At 44.4% G+C, this 16295-nt stretch overlaps 1 protein-coding gene across 6 annotated transcripts; it reads left to right on the top strand.

Moving 5' to 3' along the window:
• Positions 1-1326: 1326 nt before the first annotated feature.
• Positions 1327-16282, top strand: LOC308574219 (PI-stichotoxin-Hcr2f-like). Of its 6 annotated transcripts, none has more exons than XM_081171850.1 (8): positions 1327-1462; positions 5222-5401; positions 5555-5590; positions 6711-6739; positions 8746-8784; positions 10711-10890; positions 13070-13117; positions 13802-13936. In XM_081171850.1, exons 2-7 carry the CDS (start codon positions 5376-5378, stop codon positions 13081-13083), a joined length of 324 nt encoding a protein of 107 aa, XP_081027976.1. In that variant the 5' UTR covers positions 1327-1462; positions 5222-5375; the 3' UTR covers positions 13084-13117; positions 13802-13936. The 6 variants fall into 6 exon arrangements, with proteins under 6 accessions (XP_081027976.1, XP_081027974.1, XP_081027975.1 ...); XM_081171848.1 differs by having other exon boundaries at positions 6563-6739; XM_081171849.1 differs by lacking the exon at positions 5222-5401 and adding an exon at positions 4510-4556 and having other exon boundaries at positions 6563-6739.
• The last annotated feature ends 13 nt before the right edge of the window (positions 16283-16295 follow it).

Here is a 16295-nt window from a genome sequence, read left to right as displayed (position 1 = left end):
GGAGAGTCTTTTAAAGTAGGACAGCAACTCCCAAGCAGAAAGGGCCTTTTCTCCAGTTCTGAATATTCAGTCTTCAGGCCTTTCAGAATCTACCCTAGTACCAGTTTAAGGGTGTTGGCAGAAACTATGCCAACAAATTAGCCTTCTAAAAAGTAGTAGGGTTTCATCCTTTCAATGATTAGACTTTTTAAACTGAATAAAAAAGAATGATTAATTAAAAAAGGAGACTTTGGCAGCATGAAATGCTAGCTATCAGTAGGCATCATCTTAGAAGAGACAGGCCTCCTTTCACTCTTTCATAGGATGGATTGCATCTTTGATGAAGGTGCCTCCTATACCATATACATGGAATATAGTTTTTAAAAGTACAAGTTTCTTCTTCTAAACTTTAATGTCAGTCATATGCTAATAGATAGATGATAGATAGATGATAGATGATAGATGATAGATAGATAGATAGATAGATAGATAGATAGATAGATAGATAGATGATAGATAGATAGATAGATAGATAGATAGATAGATAGATAGATATTCTATGCCTAACCCAAAATCACAGGGTAGATCTACACACAGGGGGAAACCAGATAAATAAGTCAGAAATTAAATGGTTATAACAAAACAAAACAAAACAAAACAAAACCGCTATGAAAAATCACAAAGAATGTTTTTTCTTGCTCTCCAGTGCCATCTGGTTTTACATGTTTATAACACATTCAAAATGCTGGTGACCCAGACCGTGACAGTTTTTCTAAGCAATAAATTAAAGCTGAATTTCTAGCCACTGCAGTAAAGAGGCTACGTTGGATGCCCACAACTTCTGCTGTTACAGTGTCATGAGAAAGGGAGAAAACTTTTCTCAGTTCATCTTCTTCTCTGTGTCAAGCATAATTTTATACACCTCTATCATGTTGCGTCTTGCATTGTGTATAAACTGAAACAAAAGCGCTTGGACAAAAATATATATTAGGGCAGCAGGGCAAAGAAAACAAAACAAAAAACCAGGAAAAAAACCCCGAAACAAAACATCCCTCAAACACAGACAGGGAAGGTGCCAGGCAAAAGTTAAGTGCCCTTTCTTATAAGCTGCTGACCTCCAAATGTTGTTGGACTGCAACTCCCACTGGTCAGGGGAGATGGAAGCTGCACTTCAAAATGTCTGCTAGGCTGAGGTAGGCTGTATTAATTCAACGTTCACCCAGATACAGACTTGTGATGGGGAAATTCATCATAATCGAAATCATTATTGTGTCATGAATTGCAAGCTATTCTGGGAAATACAGCTTGTCACTGGAAAAAGCTTCTTATTTTTAACTGGGACTATTTCACACAGTGTAATTGCCCTAATCTGTGGAACAATTCCAAAACCGTAGCAAGTGCTGGTGGAAGGTGTGGAATGAATATAGCTCTTGCTTACCCACACGCTCTTAGAAGCAAGCAGAAGCCAAGATCCTGCCACAGAGTAAGCAGAGAGTTAACAAGAGAGGTTCAAACCTGTAGAAGCCGGTCCTGTTTTGCCTGCCGCTCCTCTAGAGATACAGCCTGAGAGAACTCCCAGTACCCCAATAATAGCAGGTGGGGTTGGATTGTGCTTTGCTGTGGATAAACCCAGAGAAGCGGACACGGAGCAATGGATCCAAACTACAAGAAAGAAGATTCCACCTAAACATTAGGAAGAACTTCCTGACAGTAAGAGCTGTTCGACAGTGGAATTTGCTGCCAAGGAGCGTGGTGGAGTCTCCTTCTTTGGAGGTCTTTAAGCAGAGGCTTGACAACCATATGTCAGGAGTGCTCTGATGGTGTTTCCTGCTTGGCAGGGGGTTGGACTCGATGGCCCTTGTGGTCTATTCCAACTCTATGATTCTATGATTCTATTCTGTTCCTTTTCCCACGCACATCCCTTCCTTAAGTTGGTTCCAGAAGTTGGTTCCAGAATAGCTCACCTGGCTAGTTTTCTTGTGTTGAGTACAGGACATTTGTGAGGTTTTTGAAGCAGCTGATCACACAGCCCAGGGGCTGACTATGTTTTTTTTTAAAAAAAAAAAAAAATTATTAAAAGTTTCAGAATTACAGAAAAGAAGAAAAAATAGGAAACAACACTAAAATACATAAAAAAGAGGAAAGAAAAAAAGCATAAAAACCAATACAACAATACAGCAAAAAGAATAATTTATCTTAACAATTTAGCCTATTAATTAACTCAACAAATCCTTTCCATCTTTCCCCATATTCTGTTATTCAAATTGCCTTGATTTATTTAACCTTATCTTACCGTAAAATACCTTAGAACTTGAAACTTAATACTCAATTATACATGACTCCTTATATCATTTCTACTAAAACCATATAGTTTCATTCCAACATTTCCCCTAATATTCATTAATTTTAGGCTAATTCCCTAAATAAAATTTTTTCTTTATAAATTTTCTTCCAATCTTCATCCAACGTCTCTTCTTCCTGGTCTCGGGTCATGTCAGTCCTTACTGTCCATTCCATCTAATCCATCAACCTGGTAATCTTATGTCCGAGGCTCTTAAGTCTCTTCCATGTCCCTTCTGCAGATCTTCTTCTTCTTGTTTATACCTGCACTTTCCCTTGTCTTTTGTTGGTCTCTTTCTTAATTCCTTTCCTTTCTCATTGAAGAGTAGGTCTCTGGGAGGTTCCAGCCCAAAGTTATCTCCATCTCCCTTCATCAAACCAGCCCATTCCCCACAGTCCCACTCCCCACAGTCATCAATGTAATCCAAAAAATATTTAAGAGCATATTTCAAAGTCCCTCCGAAGTTAAGAACCTCCTCAGCTCCAGACTCCCCCTGGCCCACTCCAACTTCAATCTTCAATGACAGCGGCTTATTCTCTTGCAGGGCCTCGGATCTCTCCATTTGTATTATTTGAGGTGCAACCGCAACCTCCTCCATTATCTTCTGCACTTGCCCAATCAATACAGGTTCATGAGTTGGTCCCTGAATGGTTTCTGTATCAATATTCCCTGTTTGTCCACAGTTATTGACCACAACAGTCATCAAATCCGTTTTCTCATTCATCAAATCCATCTTCTCATGCATCTGTTCCAACAAAGCACTTGTCTTGCATAAAGCAAGCACCAAAACTTCCTCCCAGCTCATTTTTATTCAAGGTCAAAAGGACTGGTCCCACGATCTTAATCTCACAGCTGTAGAGTCCTCAAGTAGACTGCAGCAACAATTTAGCAAGCTCCTTCTAGAGGAGACAATTTCTATTTGTATCCATCTTTTTAAGGCAAGTCCAACAAAGGAAAATTACTTTCGTTTTTCAGATATTTTGTTTCTTTAGAATGCAAAAGGCAACATTGGAATCAGTTTATTTCTCTTCTTTAGCTATCTGTCAAAGTATTCCATTCACAGTCAGTGAACCTCTCCAACAATTTCTGTCTCTGACACACCGTTCCCAAGTTAGAGACGGTGGAAACTTATCTTTCTTCACTCCCTCTCCTGCAGGCTTAAACAAAGCCCCCCCCCCCTTTCTCCTGCTTCCAAGGGGGTTTTAGTGGTTATAAATGAAGGAAATTTAGACTTTTTTAATGACTCTCCAGGCTTTAGCTTACAAGGTTTTTGCTTCAGTCTATATACAAAAAGCGGAAGGCGGACTTCCTGTTTTGAACCTTCCCGCTTCGGTGCCAAATTAGGATATTTCTTGATCCAATTTTCCGTTTCTACTCACGGGTACTTGTTTTAAATCCAATTGTCCACAGGAAAAAGTCAGCGCTCTCCGGCAATGGCTGTGCGGCTTCACTCCGTGAAAGTAGCAATCAGTTCGCAGCACCGCGCCGCTCACCCCACTTCACTCCGGAACCCTGAAATGGGGTTCCCCGTGAGTAGGGGAGGTGCTCCTGGTGCCCTGCCGAACCCCACGTTCCCAGGCTTCCTCCGCCTGGGATTTCTAGCGGGTCCCCACCTCAGGGGCTGACTATGTTACGCATATTTTTGTCTTTCTCAGTAGTGTCGTTAATTATTTGTGGATTTCCTAGTCCATGTTTCACTTGTATACCAGGCAGGGCATATTATTTTATTTTTTGAACATAAATACAAATCCCATTTCTCGCCAGTCTGCCCTTACTGGGGACACCCAAAAAATCTTTTTTCAGTGTGGCCTTTTTTTGCAGTGGCCCTGGGAACAACCAGGAGTGCATACTGAGGATCCCAATGGTTGCTTTGCAGTGATGACTTCACCCATACGCCTCAACTGTCCTATTTTAATCTTGGAATCACAGAAGCCAATCCTGGCTTCTGATTGGATCATGGAATGCCTTGAGTTTTGGTCCGGCACTCTGGAACGAGTCCTCAAGACAGAATGCTGGACCAAAAGACGCTCAGCCGGGCACGAGTCAGCTGGGTGGCACTAGAGCGCCGGAATGAAAGCCACAAGTCTTGCAATCTCATGTGTGTGAGAAAGCTCAGCCGAAAAAGAAGCGCCCTGATTTGGGTCCCAAGAATGCTGGAAAGTATGACTTTCACTGTTGTCTGTCATCAGGTACCAGTCTGTACAGATGCCTAGAGAAGGAGGAGGCAGCAGAGTGGGTTTGTATCACCATCTACAGAACTCTTTCTGGCTTTGCCAATGTTATTTCTGCTTGACCTGATAGTTCCTCCATGTGCCTATTTCAGAACAGTGCTCATTCAAGAACAGGACGTTTCCTTGATCGAAGCAGAGGTGTCCCTACCTATTAGAAAATTGTATTTAATGCTCAAATGTTTATCCCCCTCCACATCACTATTGAATACTATATAAAGTGGCTCCTCTCAGCACTGAGCATTCACATCCAGCAGCCAACATGAAGTATAATAACACGGCATTCCTGGTCCTCATCATGGGATTATTGGCACCTTGCGCTAAGGCACAGTATTTCTTTTCCCGTTCAGAAGGTAAGAATTCTGGTCCTTAAATGCATTAAGTGTGCAGTATGCCAGGCCTCTCTGTAAGGACCCATTTATGTATTTTTACTATACTATTGCAAACAACGACTCCCTCCACACCAGATATAAAAAGCACATGGATCCAGTTTTCTTATGAAACCACCATGGGACTCTTTGTAGGGTCTCATTGTGGAGCTTGCATCTTTGGTAGAGATGATATCAGGTGTAAGGTTCACAAATGTCTTCAAATGGTATTATGTCCTGTGTTTCAAAGGATGAGATGACATATATTGTACTTGTGACATTTCCTCTTCTCGTCCTTCCTCCAGAAACTATGCCTAGAAAATGCGCACTCGCTCCAAAGTATGGAAAATGCAGTTTATCCCTTTCACATTTTTACTATGATGGCAAGAGCAACATGTGTAGGAAATTCATTTACAGTGGTTGCGGAGGCAATGGAAACAACTTCGAATATTATTACCAATGTGTTTTGAAGTGTCAACAGTTTGGTAAGGACAATTAATTCCCCCACTCCTTTTCCTTACACCTTTAAAACAACCAAATGTTTGAAGCGAAAATCTGTTGAAAAGTTGCCTTCTGTATTAATGTGGTTTCACACTCACATCAAATGTGTAAGATTTGTCTTCTTGCCCTTTTCACAGCACGTCTAACGTCCAGGTCAACAACAGATATACAGGGTAAGAGTTGTTATGGTTGTCTGCCATGTGATTCAAAAATTGAGTTGGAGGTGGGTGGGTGGGTGAGCCTGTCAATATGATAGGCAAGCCAGTCAAAGACAGGACATTAGCTGCAAGATGATGAGCAGGGACTGCTTCAGCCTGCCACTTTATTCTGTGAGACTAGGGAGCAGATCTCTATATGTCGGCCATTTCCCTTCCATATTTATCCTTTTAATTGAAATTACTTCTGTTGGAGGGGTCTTCTTCAACACCTGACACTACTGCATACCACTCCAGGGTTCCTGTCATTGCCCACTTGGAAGAGATAATCTCAGCAGTTTGAATCATAGATGCAGGGCTTTGAAATAGGATTTACATCTACTATGGTAAAAGGTAAGGGGACCCCTGACCATTAGGTCCAGTCGTGGCCGATTCTGGGGTTGCGGCGCTCATCTCACTTTATTGGCCAAGGGAGCCAGCGTACAGCTTCCGAGTCATGTGGCCAGCATGACTAAGCCACTTCTGGTGAACCAGAACAGCGCACGGAAACGCCGTTTACCTTCCCGCCGGAGCGGTGCCTATTTATCTACTTGCACTTTGACGTGCTTTCAAACTGCAAGGTTGGCAGGAGCAGGGACCGAGCAACAGGAGCTCACCCCGTCGCGGGGATTCGAACCGCCGACCTTCTGATCAGCAAGTCCTAGATGAGCTTATATACTGTATTGGTCCGAATATAAGCAGCACCTTTAAAAGTCGGGGGGGGGGAGTAAAATAGACAAAACCCGAATATAAGCCACTGCCTATATATAGGCACACACCCGTTCCGTTTTACCGTATATCTTCTTTCAGCAGCGATATAGTAAAAGCCAGTTTTTGTAAGGTCATGAATTTAAGCCGCACTTTAACTTTTCACGGTCGGGAAAAAGTGAGGCTTATATTCAGGCCAATGTGGTATGTGTGAGCTTTCCACATACTGCTTTTCTCCTCCAGACCCACCTCCGAAATGCAGACAGCCATTAATATTAGGAGACTGCAAAGCAAGTAAGCGGCGCTATTATTATCATGCTGAGAGAAAGAGATGTTTCGTGTTCATATATAGTGGATGTGGAAGCAACGGGAACAATTTTGATTCTTTCAGGGAATGCTACGAGGAGTGTGAAAAGTATGGTAAGAATGAGCACTTTTAATCTTTTTCCCCAATCAACCTGAAGAACTTGCACTTTTTGCTTAACTTTATGCATGCTCTAGTGCAAGCTTCCTCAATCTCGGCCCTACAGATGTTTTTGGCTTACAACTCCCACGATCCCTAGCTAGCAGGACCAGTGGTCAAGGATGATGGAAATTGTAGTCTCAAAACATCTGGAGGGCCGAGGTTGAGGAAGCCTGCATTAGTGCATAAAGCCTTAGCCCACAAATATCTAAAGCAGTGGTGGCCAAACTCGGCCCTCCAGATGTTTTGGGACTACAATCCCCATCATCCCTGACCACTGGTTCTGTTAGCTTGGCATGATGGGAGTTGTAGTCTCAAAACATCTGGAGGGCCGAGTTTGAGGAAGCCTGCTCTAGTGGCATTGCAGCTCCACTACAGCATCATATTGCCCTATAGACATGCCGGGGGGGGGGAGCTTTGGTATTAAGAGGTTAACATGTTGGGGAAATTAGTTCTCTGATTTAAAAAATCAGCAGAAATGCAGCGTTTGATGCAAGAGTGGGGAAGCTTGATGCTAGAGCAGAAAAAGAGTGCTGGCTTCAAAGGGGAAAAAATTGAGTCTAGCATTAAGAAAAGGGGAAAGGGTGCAGTTGTTGTTGTTTAATACTATAATTTGAAAACTGACAAAAGTATCTAATCTGATTCTGCTCCAGGATACTAAGGATACCAAGCTGAGCTCCAGGATACTAACATCCATGTCATTTCACTTTTAATTTGTATACTATGTTTCTGCATCACTAAACACAAGGCGATTTACAAGCTGAAGAAACAACAAAATAGACGGCAAAGATCGCACACCTAATAGCAATCTGATCCAATACAAAAACGTCACAATAGCTTTAAAATAGACAACTTATATCAAATAAAGCAATATTCAATAATCCATTAGAATATAATAGCAAAGTGTAAAATTAAAAATCAGTAAATAATAATTAAACAGTTCACACTTATCAATTACGATAAAGAATGACTAAGTTACAATCAACAATGGCAAAGCGTGTTCTCACTAAAGGAGAGCACGTGTTGCAAAGCACCCCGTAGTTGCCAGGCAGGATAGATTGAAGGGGCCTGGCTTGGATTGGTGGTTGGTGTTGCTGGGGTAAATTTGATGCTGCCAATTTGGGGGTGGGAACAGAGGTTATTTAAACAAGGTTCACAGCAAGCTGCTTTCTCTTTCGATATGGGAACCGGATCACCCTCCCTCCCTCCCTTTTGGGCTTGTGCTTTGACCTTGCTATGCCTGTCATGGGGTCGTCCGCCTTGGTGCGGGGGCCTGGTAGGAATTTTTCCATTTGGCTGATTAGTGTGTGCCATTTGGTTTTTGCCTACTGCGTAGCAAATCGTCACAACTTGTAAGGTTGGTGGTTAGGCATTGGTTTAAATTGGTTGGTGGAGGGGTACGGATTGGCTGTGCCTGCCCCTCCAATGCTGCTGCTGCATGGGAATTCCGTTAAAGGAATTCAGGGGCTTACCATCCTTTCGTCCAAACCCCTAGAATCGGGTTTGGGCCGCGTAAGCCCCTGGGAGCATGCGGGGAGAAGCTGAGGGTCTGTGCCGCAGCTCCAGTTATCTTGTTCCTCCACACTGGCTTTCGCTGGAATCCGGGAGTCAGTGCTGTCCCCAAGGCGGGGGGGGGGGGGACAGATAGTCATAACCAATGCCTAAGCAACCACTCACAATTTGTATGTTTAATAAAGTTGTGGCCAAAATTATGCCAAAAACCTTAAACAAAAATTTATGAGTGATGTGTGAGTTATTGGGGTAGGGGTGTTTTGGGGGACCTCAGCACGCAAGTTGCATTGCATAAAATATGACAACGCATAAAGAGCCATGCAAAAGGATCAAATGGAGAAACAATTGGGGTGAAGAGTTAGTCTAGATTGCTCAGGAGCGACTGCAGCCTGAAAAGGGTCTCTCATTTCTGCCATTCGGTTTTACATGGTTCTCCTTCTCCTTATAACAGAAACACCCAAACATCTGATAAATCCTGACAAGCTTGAAGGTAAGGGCCAAGTAAAGGTAAAAGTTCCATAGCATTTCCCTTCTGACTCTCATATGCATTTTGCCTTCCACTCCTGCCGGCTTTCTTTAGTTCTGATGCAGCCTGTTCCTTAAAGCCTCCTTCACTGTGTCTTTACTTCTTAGCAGTTTTCACCAGGATCCAAGGGCTTGCTTCCTCCCAGTACATCATGGGATCTGGCCAGAAGCATCCGTTGCAGCCCCTAAGCCAGTGATGGCCAAGCTCGGCCCTCCAGCTGTTTTGGGACTACAATTCCCATCATCCCTGACCACTGGGTCCTGTTAGCTGATGATGGGAGTTGCAGTCCAAAAACAGCTAGAGGGCCAAGTTTGAGCAGGGGCTACTGCAGCCCAGCTGAAATCCTGAGGCATGCTCATGCAGTTCAAGAAATTCTCATGGGGTTGAGAGTGGCATTTCAGACTAGGGGCTGGTCCACACCTTGAAAGCACCAGTCCAAGCAGTTTTCAGCTTGATCTTCACCTTCCAAGCATGGGTCCAAGTGGTTTTCCCCTTGCACTGCTCCTTTTCCAGGGGAAACCGACTCTTGAGTGCTAAATCAGAGCAAAGGTGCATCTGGGGGGAAAAATCCAAATTGCCATTTGCTCGGAGTGCTAAGGAGCAGTTTTCCCTGGAGGAAAGCAGTGGGGCAATAGGAAGTGTGGATAAGTTCTAAACTGGGCTCCTCTACTCAGGCATCCTTACATGGTGATTTGCACCACTGGAGGAGGGCTCCGCTTGGAAGCGACATTCTGGTTCATTTGCCTTCTGTACTCAACCACTGGGTTTGTCATCACTCAGAAGAGGCTACCATCAGTTGCACAAAACCACTTCCGCCTTCAGAGGAGGTGGGATTGTGGGCTGCACGCCCCCACCATGTGCGCAGTGGCTGGCTCTCAACCTCCATGCGATTGAGGGAATCCCCGGCTGCGTCATCTCCTGGACAGCCAATCGGCTGGCTCGGGGTGTGTGGCCTGCCCAATTTAACGCAGGGGCGGCCGGGGATCTCCCTCTTTTGCCGCCTCCAATTGCTCCCATTGACCTTAATTAATTGTGTCATGTGTCTTTATTTCCACTGGGGGAGGGTAGGAACTCGCCACACAACTTATGGATTGGGGAGGGACAAGATAATGTCCCAAGAGGACAGTTGTCTTCTACATGTGTCATTCAGTTCTGAATTCAAAGTTCTCAGCCAAAAGTTTTCACTCTTTTCTTCTCCAAACTACATATTGGTCTCTCAGCCCAAGAAGCTTAGGACACCCCCTACTTCCGTCTCTCCTCTTAGGTTCAAGGGCCTATTTATTGACAGTGGAAGAGTATCTGAAGCTGTGTATGAATATGCAGCCTACTGCCCCTATTGCTATTGCTATGTCCTTCTACTGATCTCCTTGCCCACCATGCTTCCTCACCTGCCATAGCAAGCAAGACTCCCCTTACTTATACCATAGAAGGTGGGCATGGAAGGGGAAAGGGGGTCCCTGAAGGAAAGAGGGTGGGATGTGAGGCACCGGCCCACTCTCCCCACTGCCTCAGAATGCATTAAGGACAGGCAGGAAATCCAAGACTCTCATTTCACATCTTGATCTGTCTCTTTCTATGAAGCTTGGCTGCACCAAATCAAAGGCTGTTGGTACGTTTTCTGTGATAGTACGCTAAATCTACCTTGAGGCATCTCAGAAGGCATAACCTCATCCTACTTAAGTCCAACTGGTCTCTTTCATCTGTGCTTTTCCCACTCTTGTCAACGTGGCTGTTGGATCCCAGGGCAGAGTTCTCATAATTGTCACTGAGATCATCTCAGGTGTTGCAACCACAAGCAAGAAACCTTCAAATTCTGTTTTCTTCAAGAAATGAAGTAACAGATATGAACCTTGTTTTTCTCCTTCTATCCCCCCCCCCCCGCAATATCAGACTTTCTGCGTGATTATTGTGACCAACCCCTAGATGTGGGATATTGCAACAAGGACTTACCTCGCTTTTACTACGATTACAGTAGCAGGACCTGTAAGCCGTTCAACTACGGTGGCTGTGCAGGGAACAGGAATAACTTTGAGACAGAAAATGAATGTCTTTGGGCATGTGCAGCCGATGGTAAGGGCACAGAAATGTTTAGAACTTAGAACTTTCATTATTCTCTGAATGTTGTTTATGCAATGACTGTGTTCCAACTGCATCAATTCAACATCCTCATTTCATAGGAGAGGGAGAAGCTCTGTTTCTTGGAATAGCCTTTGAGTTGTGGATTAAGGTAGCGAAAGGCGCATTCTGTTTGATAATAATAATAATAATAATAATAATAATAATAATAATAATAATTTATTATTTATACCCCGCCCATCTGGCTGGGTTTCCCCAGCCACTCTGGGCGGCTTCCAAAAGAATATTAAAATACTATGGTACATCAAACATTAAAAGCTTCCCTAAACAGGGCTGCCTTCAGATGTCTTCTAAAAGTCTGGTAGTTGTTGTTCTCTTTGACATCTGGTGGGAGGGCATTCCACAGGGAGGGCGCCACTACCGAGAAGGCCCTCTGCCTGGTTCCCTGTAACTTGGCTTCTCGCAGTGAGGGAACCGCCAGAAGGCCCTCGGTGCTGGACCTCAGTGTCCAGGTAGAACGATGGAGGTGGAGACGCTCCTTCAGGTATACTGGACCGAGGCCGTTTAGGGCTTTAAAGGTCAGCACCAACACTTTGAATTGTGCTCGGAAACGTACTGTTTGATGCATTTCATTGAAAAATGTCAAAGGATTTGGTGGTGGAGGAGGCAAAAGCAACAACAACAACCCACAAAATGGTTGGCAGTTGCAAGAAAGATGGTATCTTTTTGCTGCAAGCTACTCTTCCACCTACTCTTTCAGCTACTAGGGACGTGGGTGGCGCTGTGGGTTAAACCACAGAGCCTAGGGCTTGCTGATCAGAAGGTCGCGGTTCAAATCTCCATGAGGGGGTGAGCTCCTGTTGCTTGGTCCCTGCTCCTGCCAACCTAGCAGTTTGAAGCTGTACACCGGCTCCCTTGGCCAGTAAAGCGAGATGAGCGCCGGAACCCCAGAGTTGTCTGCGACTGGACCTAACGGTCAGGGGTCCCTTTACCTTTACTATTTCACCAGAAAGCTAGATGAGCACTGTTCCCCTTGGTCAATATGACAAAAAAATCTGTCTGCCCAGAATTGTAATGAATAATCAATTTTTGAAAAGTTTCTTTTAAAAAGGTAAAGGGCCCCTAGACAGTTAAGTCCAGTCAAAGGTGACTATGGGGTATGGTGCTCATCTCACTTTTCAGGCTGAGGGAGCCGGCGTTTGCCCACAGACAGCTTTATGGATCGTGTGACCAGAATGACTAAACCGCTTCTGGTGCATGGAAGACCATGATGAGTGCCAGAGCACACAGAAATGCCATTTACCTTCCTGCTGCAGCAGTATCTATCTACTTGCGCTGGCATGTTTTCAAACTGCTAGGTTGGCAGAAGCTGAGACAGAGCAACGGGAGTGCACCCCATCATGTGGGCTCAAACCACCAGCTTTCCAATCAGCAAGCCCAAGAGGCTCAGTGGTTTAGACCACAGTGTCCCCGCCCACAAAGATTAATAGAATGACCTGGTGGTGTGCCAAGGCCTGCCACACATTGGTAATGAACAATTTCATAGTGATCCATGGCACTCATATCAGTACATTCCACTCAATGTTTACAGTCTTGAGTGGTTATGCTAGCTAGAAATTTCAAGTAGCTGCATACATGTACCTGTAAATCTAAGGCCTTAAGACAATAATTGAGGAGCAAATAAACAGGTTGCTTGAACATTCAGATTTCTTCTTCTTCTTCTTCTTCTTCTTCTTCTTCTTCTTCTTCTTCTTCTTCTTCTTCTTCTACGAAGTGAGGTGACCATAGGGTGGCAGGGGGTGGCAGTCTTCTTTTTTGACTTATGCTGTACACATACTATGCATCATGACTCCCCACCTCCACCCAAAAATCCTGGGTAGTGAAGGGTGAACCCTCAGAGAGCTCTTATTACCAAAGGCCGTTAATAAACTACAGTCCCCAGGATTCATTAGAGGAAGCCTTGCACTTTAAATATATGACGTAGCTTTAACTAATCCAAAGGCGATTTGGTGGTTCAGTTGCCACAGCATCCCTCTGTGTGTTTGTGGCTGTACCTCATTGGTTGTGAGCGTGCTCAGAGCTGTGTTGCTGAATGGCAGATCTCCTCAAAGACAAGCAGGGAAGCAACAGAGTATTTCCTGACCTTAAGGAACTTTTCCTTTCTTTTGTTCAGCATCTGATATCTGACCTTGCTAGAGGGAGAGTCAGCAAGCAAGCAACAGTGAGTCCTTTTCTATAATCTCGTTTTGCTTCCCCACCCCCTGCCTTGAATTGGAGAAATAGGAGGAGAAATAGTGGGTGGCTTGTGTATGTGACATCTGCCCCCTTTTCTTTCCACCATGCCTAATTTTATAAACTTGTATCGTGCGCCCCCTAACTCAGCATCCCTGCAAACTAAACAGCCCCCCAAAGTATATTTTCATCTTGGTGGAAATAGGTCTCAGCTGCACCGCCACATTTAATTGTTCCTACCTACCTCTTCTTTGGGACGCGGGTGGCTCCGTGGGTTAAACCACAGAGCCTAGGACTTGCCGATCAGAAGGTCGGCGGTTCGAATCCCCACGACGGGGTGAGCTCCTGTTGCTCGGTCCCTGCTCCTGCCAACCTAGCAGTTTAAAAGCACGTCAAAATGCAAGTAGATAAATAGGTACCCCTCCGGTGGGAAGGTAAATGGTGTTTCCGTGCGCTGCTCTGGTTCGCCAGAAGTGGCTTAGTCATGCTGACCACATGACCCGGAAGCTGTACGCCAGCTCCCTTGGCCAGTAAAGCGAGATGAGCGCCACAACCCCAGAGTCGGTCACAACTGGACCTAATGGCCAGGGGTCCCTTTACCTTTACCTTTACCTCCTATTTCTTCAAGTTCACATTGAGTCTTTGTGTAGGGCTTGGCCTCTTCTATTTTCAGATTCATTACCATCTCATTGGGTCCTATGGAACAACGGCACCAGAGGAAACCAGGATGCGCATTCCCAAAAAACGATGCCTTCATCTAAAGGCTTCATTCTTGCATGCTTGCCAATAAACTCACCTGTTCTTCATCTTCATCCTGCAGGCTCTGTTTCTTGGGTATTATTATTATTATTATTATTATTATTATTATTATTATTATCCCAAATGTTTTAAAATCCACACATCCTTAGTGTGAATGTGGGAAGAATAAGAAGTGATAAACTTTTAAACCAGAGCAAGATTATTTGAAGCAGGGTAGCAACTCCCAATCAAAAAGAGGTTTTACCTTAATATGGAGTTCAGAGGAATACACCATCTATCTGCCTCCAATGTGAGAGGTGAATCCAGATTAGTTAAATGAAAAGAGCTGCTAGGAGGGGATTGATGGAAACTATGAGTTGATAGCACAGCATGTGTGGGCTTTGTTGGGGATAGAAATTTCCCAGCTAATTCCTTATATATCTTTGAATCTGATCCAGGGTCCACTTTGTAAGAACCTGGGAAATTATATCAAAAACTAACAATTTGCTAACCAAGTAGACTCCCTATATGATTGTAGCTGCTCCATAAAACCTTCCCCAAGAATTCCAAAATTCTCCATATTAAGAAGTTCAAAATAGTACATAAGCAAAGCCATAAAATTATAAAACTGTCCTGGGATAGTCCCAGGGCTCATCCATACTTAAGTTTTGCCTTGCTCTTTCCAGGCACAGGTCAGTGTTTAAAAGCTCTGTACCTAAGCAGGGTTTTGTGTGTGTGTGTGTGTAAATTGCTCTGAGCTTTCCCCCTGAAAACCTGTTCTTTAGTGCTCCATTGGAGCAAACATTAATTTGGGCTTTCCGTGGATTGACATTTGCTCTGACTGAGCTTTAAAGAGCAGGTTTTCACATAGAAAGCTCCAGAACAGAGGTGGATAAACCAAGTAGTATTTTGAGAATTTTGTTTTGAATAGTTTACCATTGAGTTAGCCAGTTCCAAGATTTCTCCACCATAAGTCAAATTTGCCAAGAAATATTCTCAGGGCAAGAGAAATCACTTTGCTGGAGTAAAACTGAGAACTATTTCCATATATATTAGTGTTTTGCTAAAGGCTCATCCACACTTCTGCTTCTCTTGTGCCTAGAAAGAATGGGCCTGAGCAGTTCCTATCCCTGAGAAAACCCTCTATTTAGTGCTAAATTGGAGCAAAAGTCAATCTGGAGAAACCCCAAATTGCTGGTTGCTCCTAGGTAAAGGTAAAGGGACCCCTGACCATTAGGTCCAGTCACGGAAGACTCTGGGGTTGCGGCGCTCATCTTTCTTTATTGGCCAAGGGAGCCAGCATACAGCTTCCAGGTCATGTGGCCAGCATGACTAAGCCACTTCTGCCAAACCAGAGCAGCATATGGAAACGCCGTTTACCTTCCCGCCAGAGCGGTACCTATTTATCTACTTGCACTTTGACGTGCTTTCGAACTGTTAGGTTGGCAGGAGCTGGGACTGAGCAATGAGAGCTCACCCCGTTGTGAGGATTCGAACCACTGACCTTCTGATTGGCAAGCCCTAGGCTCTGTGGTTTAACCCACAGCACCACCCGCTGTTTGCTCCTATTGAGTGCTAAAGAGTGGTTTCCCCTGGAGGAAAGCAGCTGGGAAAGAAGAAGTGTGGATAAGGCCTTAGTCTGCCTAAGGAAAGACTCAGGTAAAGAAGGGGACTTCAGCATTGCCCCTTGACAAAGGTCCCAGGAACATCGTCTCAACTGGGTTTCACTCCCTGAAGAAGAAGCAGATCACACAAGCAGTTAATCTGTCCTCTCTGCACATTGAAATGCCAATACACCATTTGCCATCACAGCCTCAAAGAAAACTCAAAGCACACCTTGTAATGGGAAAAGGTTGTATTTGTTTAAATATAGCAATAAGAACTCATGGGATCTGCATAATCAAATAACTGAACCAATCAAGCAGATCAAATTAGTCCAAGCAGTAATTCAGGGAGGTATCATCTCCCTTCCTGCTCTTGGGCAAAATGTCAGGCCTCACCTGTGTCCCCACAAAAAGGACTGGTGTTCTTCATCCTTGCCACTAGTGACGTGGACTATGAATGAGGCAAGTACACAAAACCCCATTGTTTCTGCATTCAACCAGGCACACATGCCTAGCGCACAGGGCATCCACATGAAGCATTGCAGGGCAAGGTGACAAAAGAGTGCCTGCTCCCAAAACACCTTAGGAATTCTACCCAACAATGTCGGAAGGCATGACTTTACCTGCCCCCAACAATCCCTTGTTGTTTGTCATCAGGTGCCAGGAAGTACAGGTGCCTAGAGAAGGAGGAGGCAGCAGAGTGGGTTTGTATCACCATCTAATGGAAACAGAACTCTTTCTGGCAATGCCAAGTTTATGCTGATTGACCTGATAGATAGTTCCTCTATGTCCCTAGTTCAGAGCAGTCCTCATTTGCAAGCAGGA

This window comes from Podarcis bocagei, assembly GCF_964188305.1.
Source record: "Podarcis bocagei genome assembly, chromosome: 15".
Classification (NCBI taxonomy): domain Eukaryota; kingdom Metazoa; phylum Chordata; class Lepidosauria; order Squamata; family Lacertidae; genus Podarcis; species Podarcis bocagei.
The sequence above is the reverse complement of the archived record's forward strand: the minus strand, read 5'-3'. Positions and strand labels throughout refer to the sequence as shown.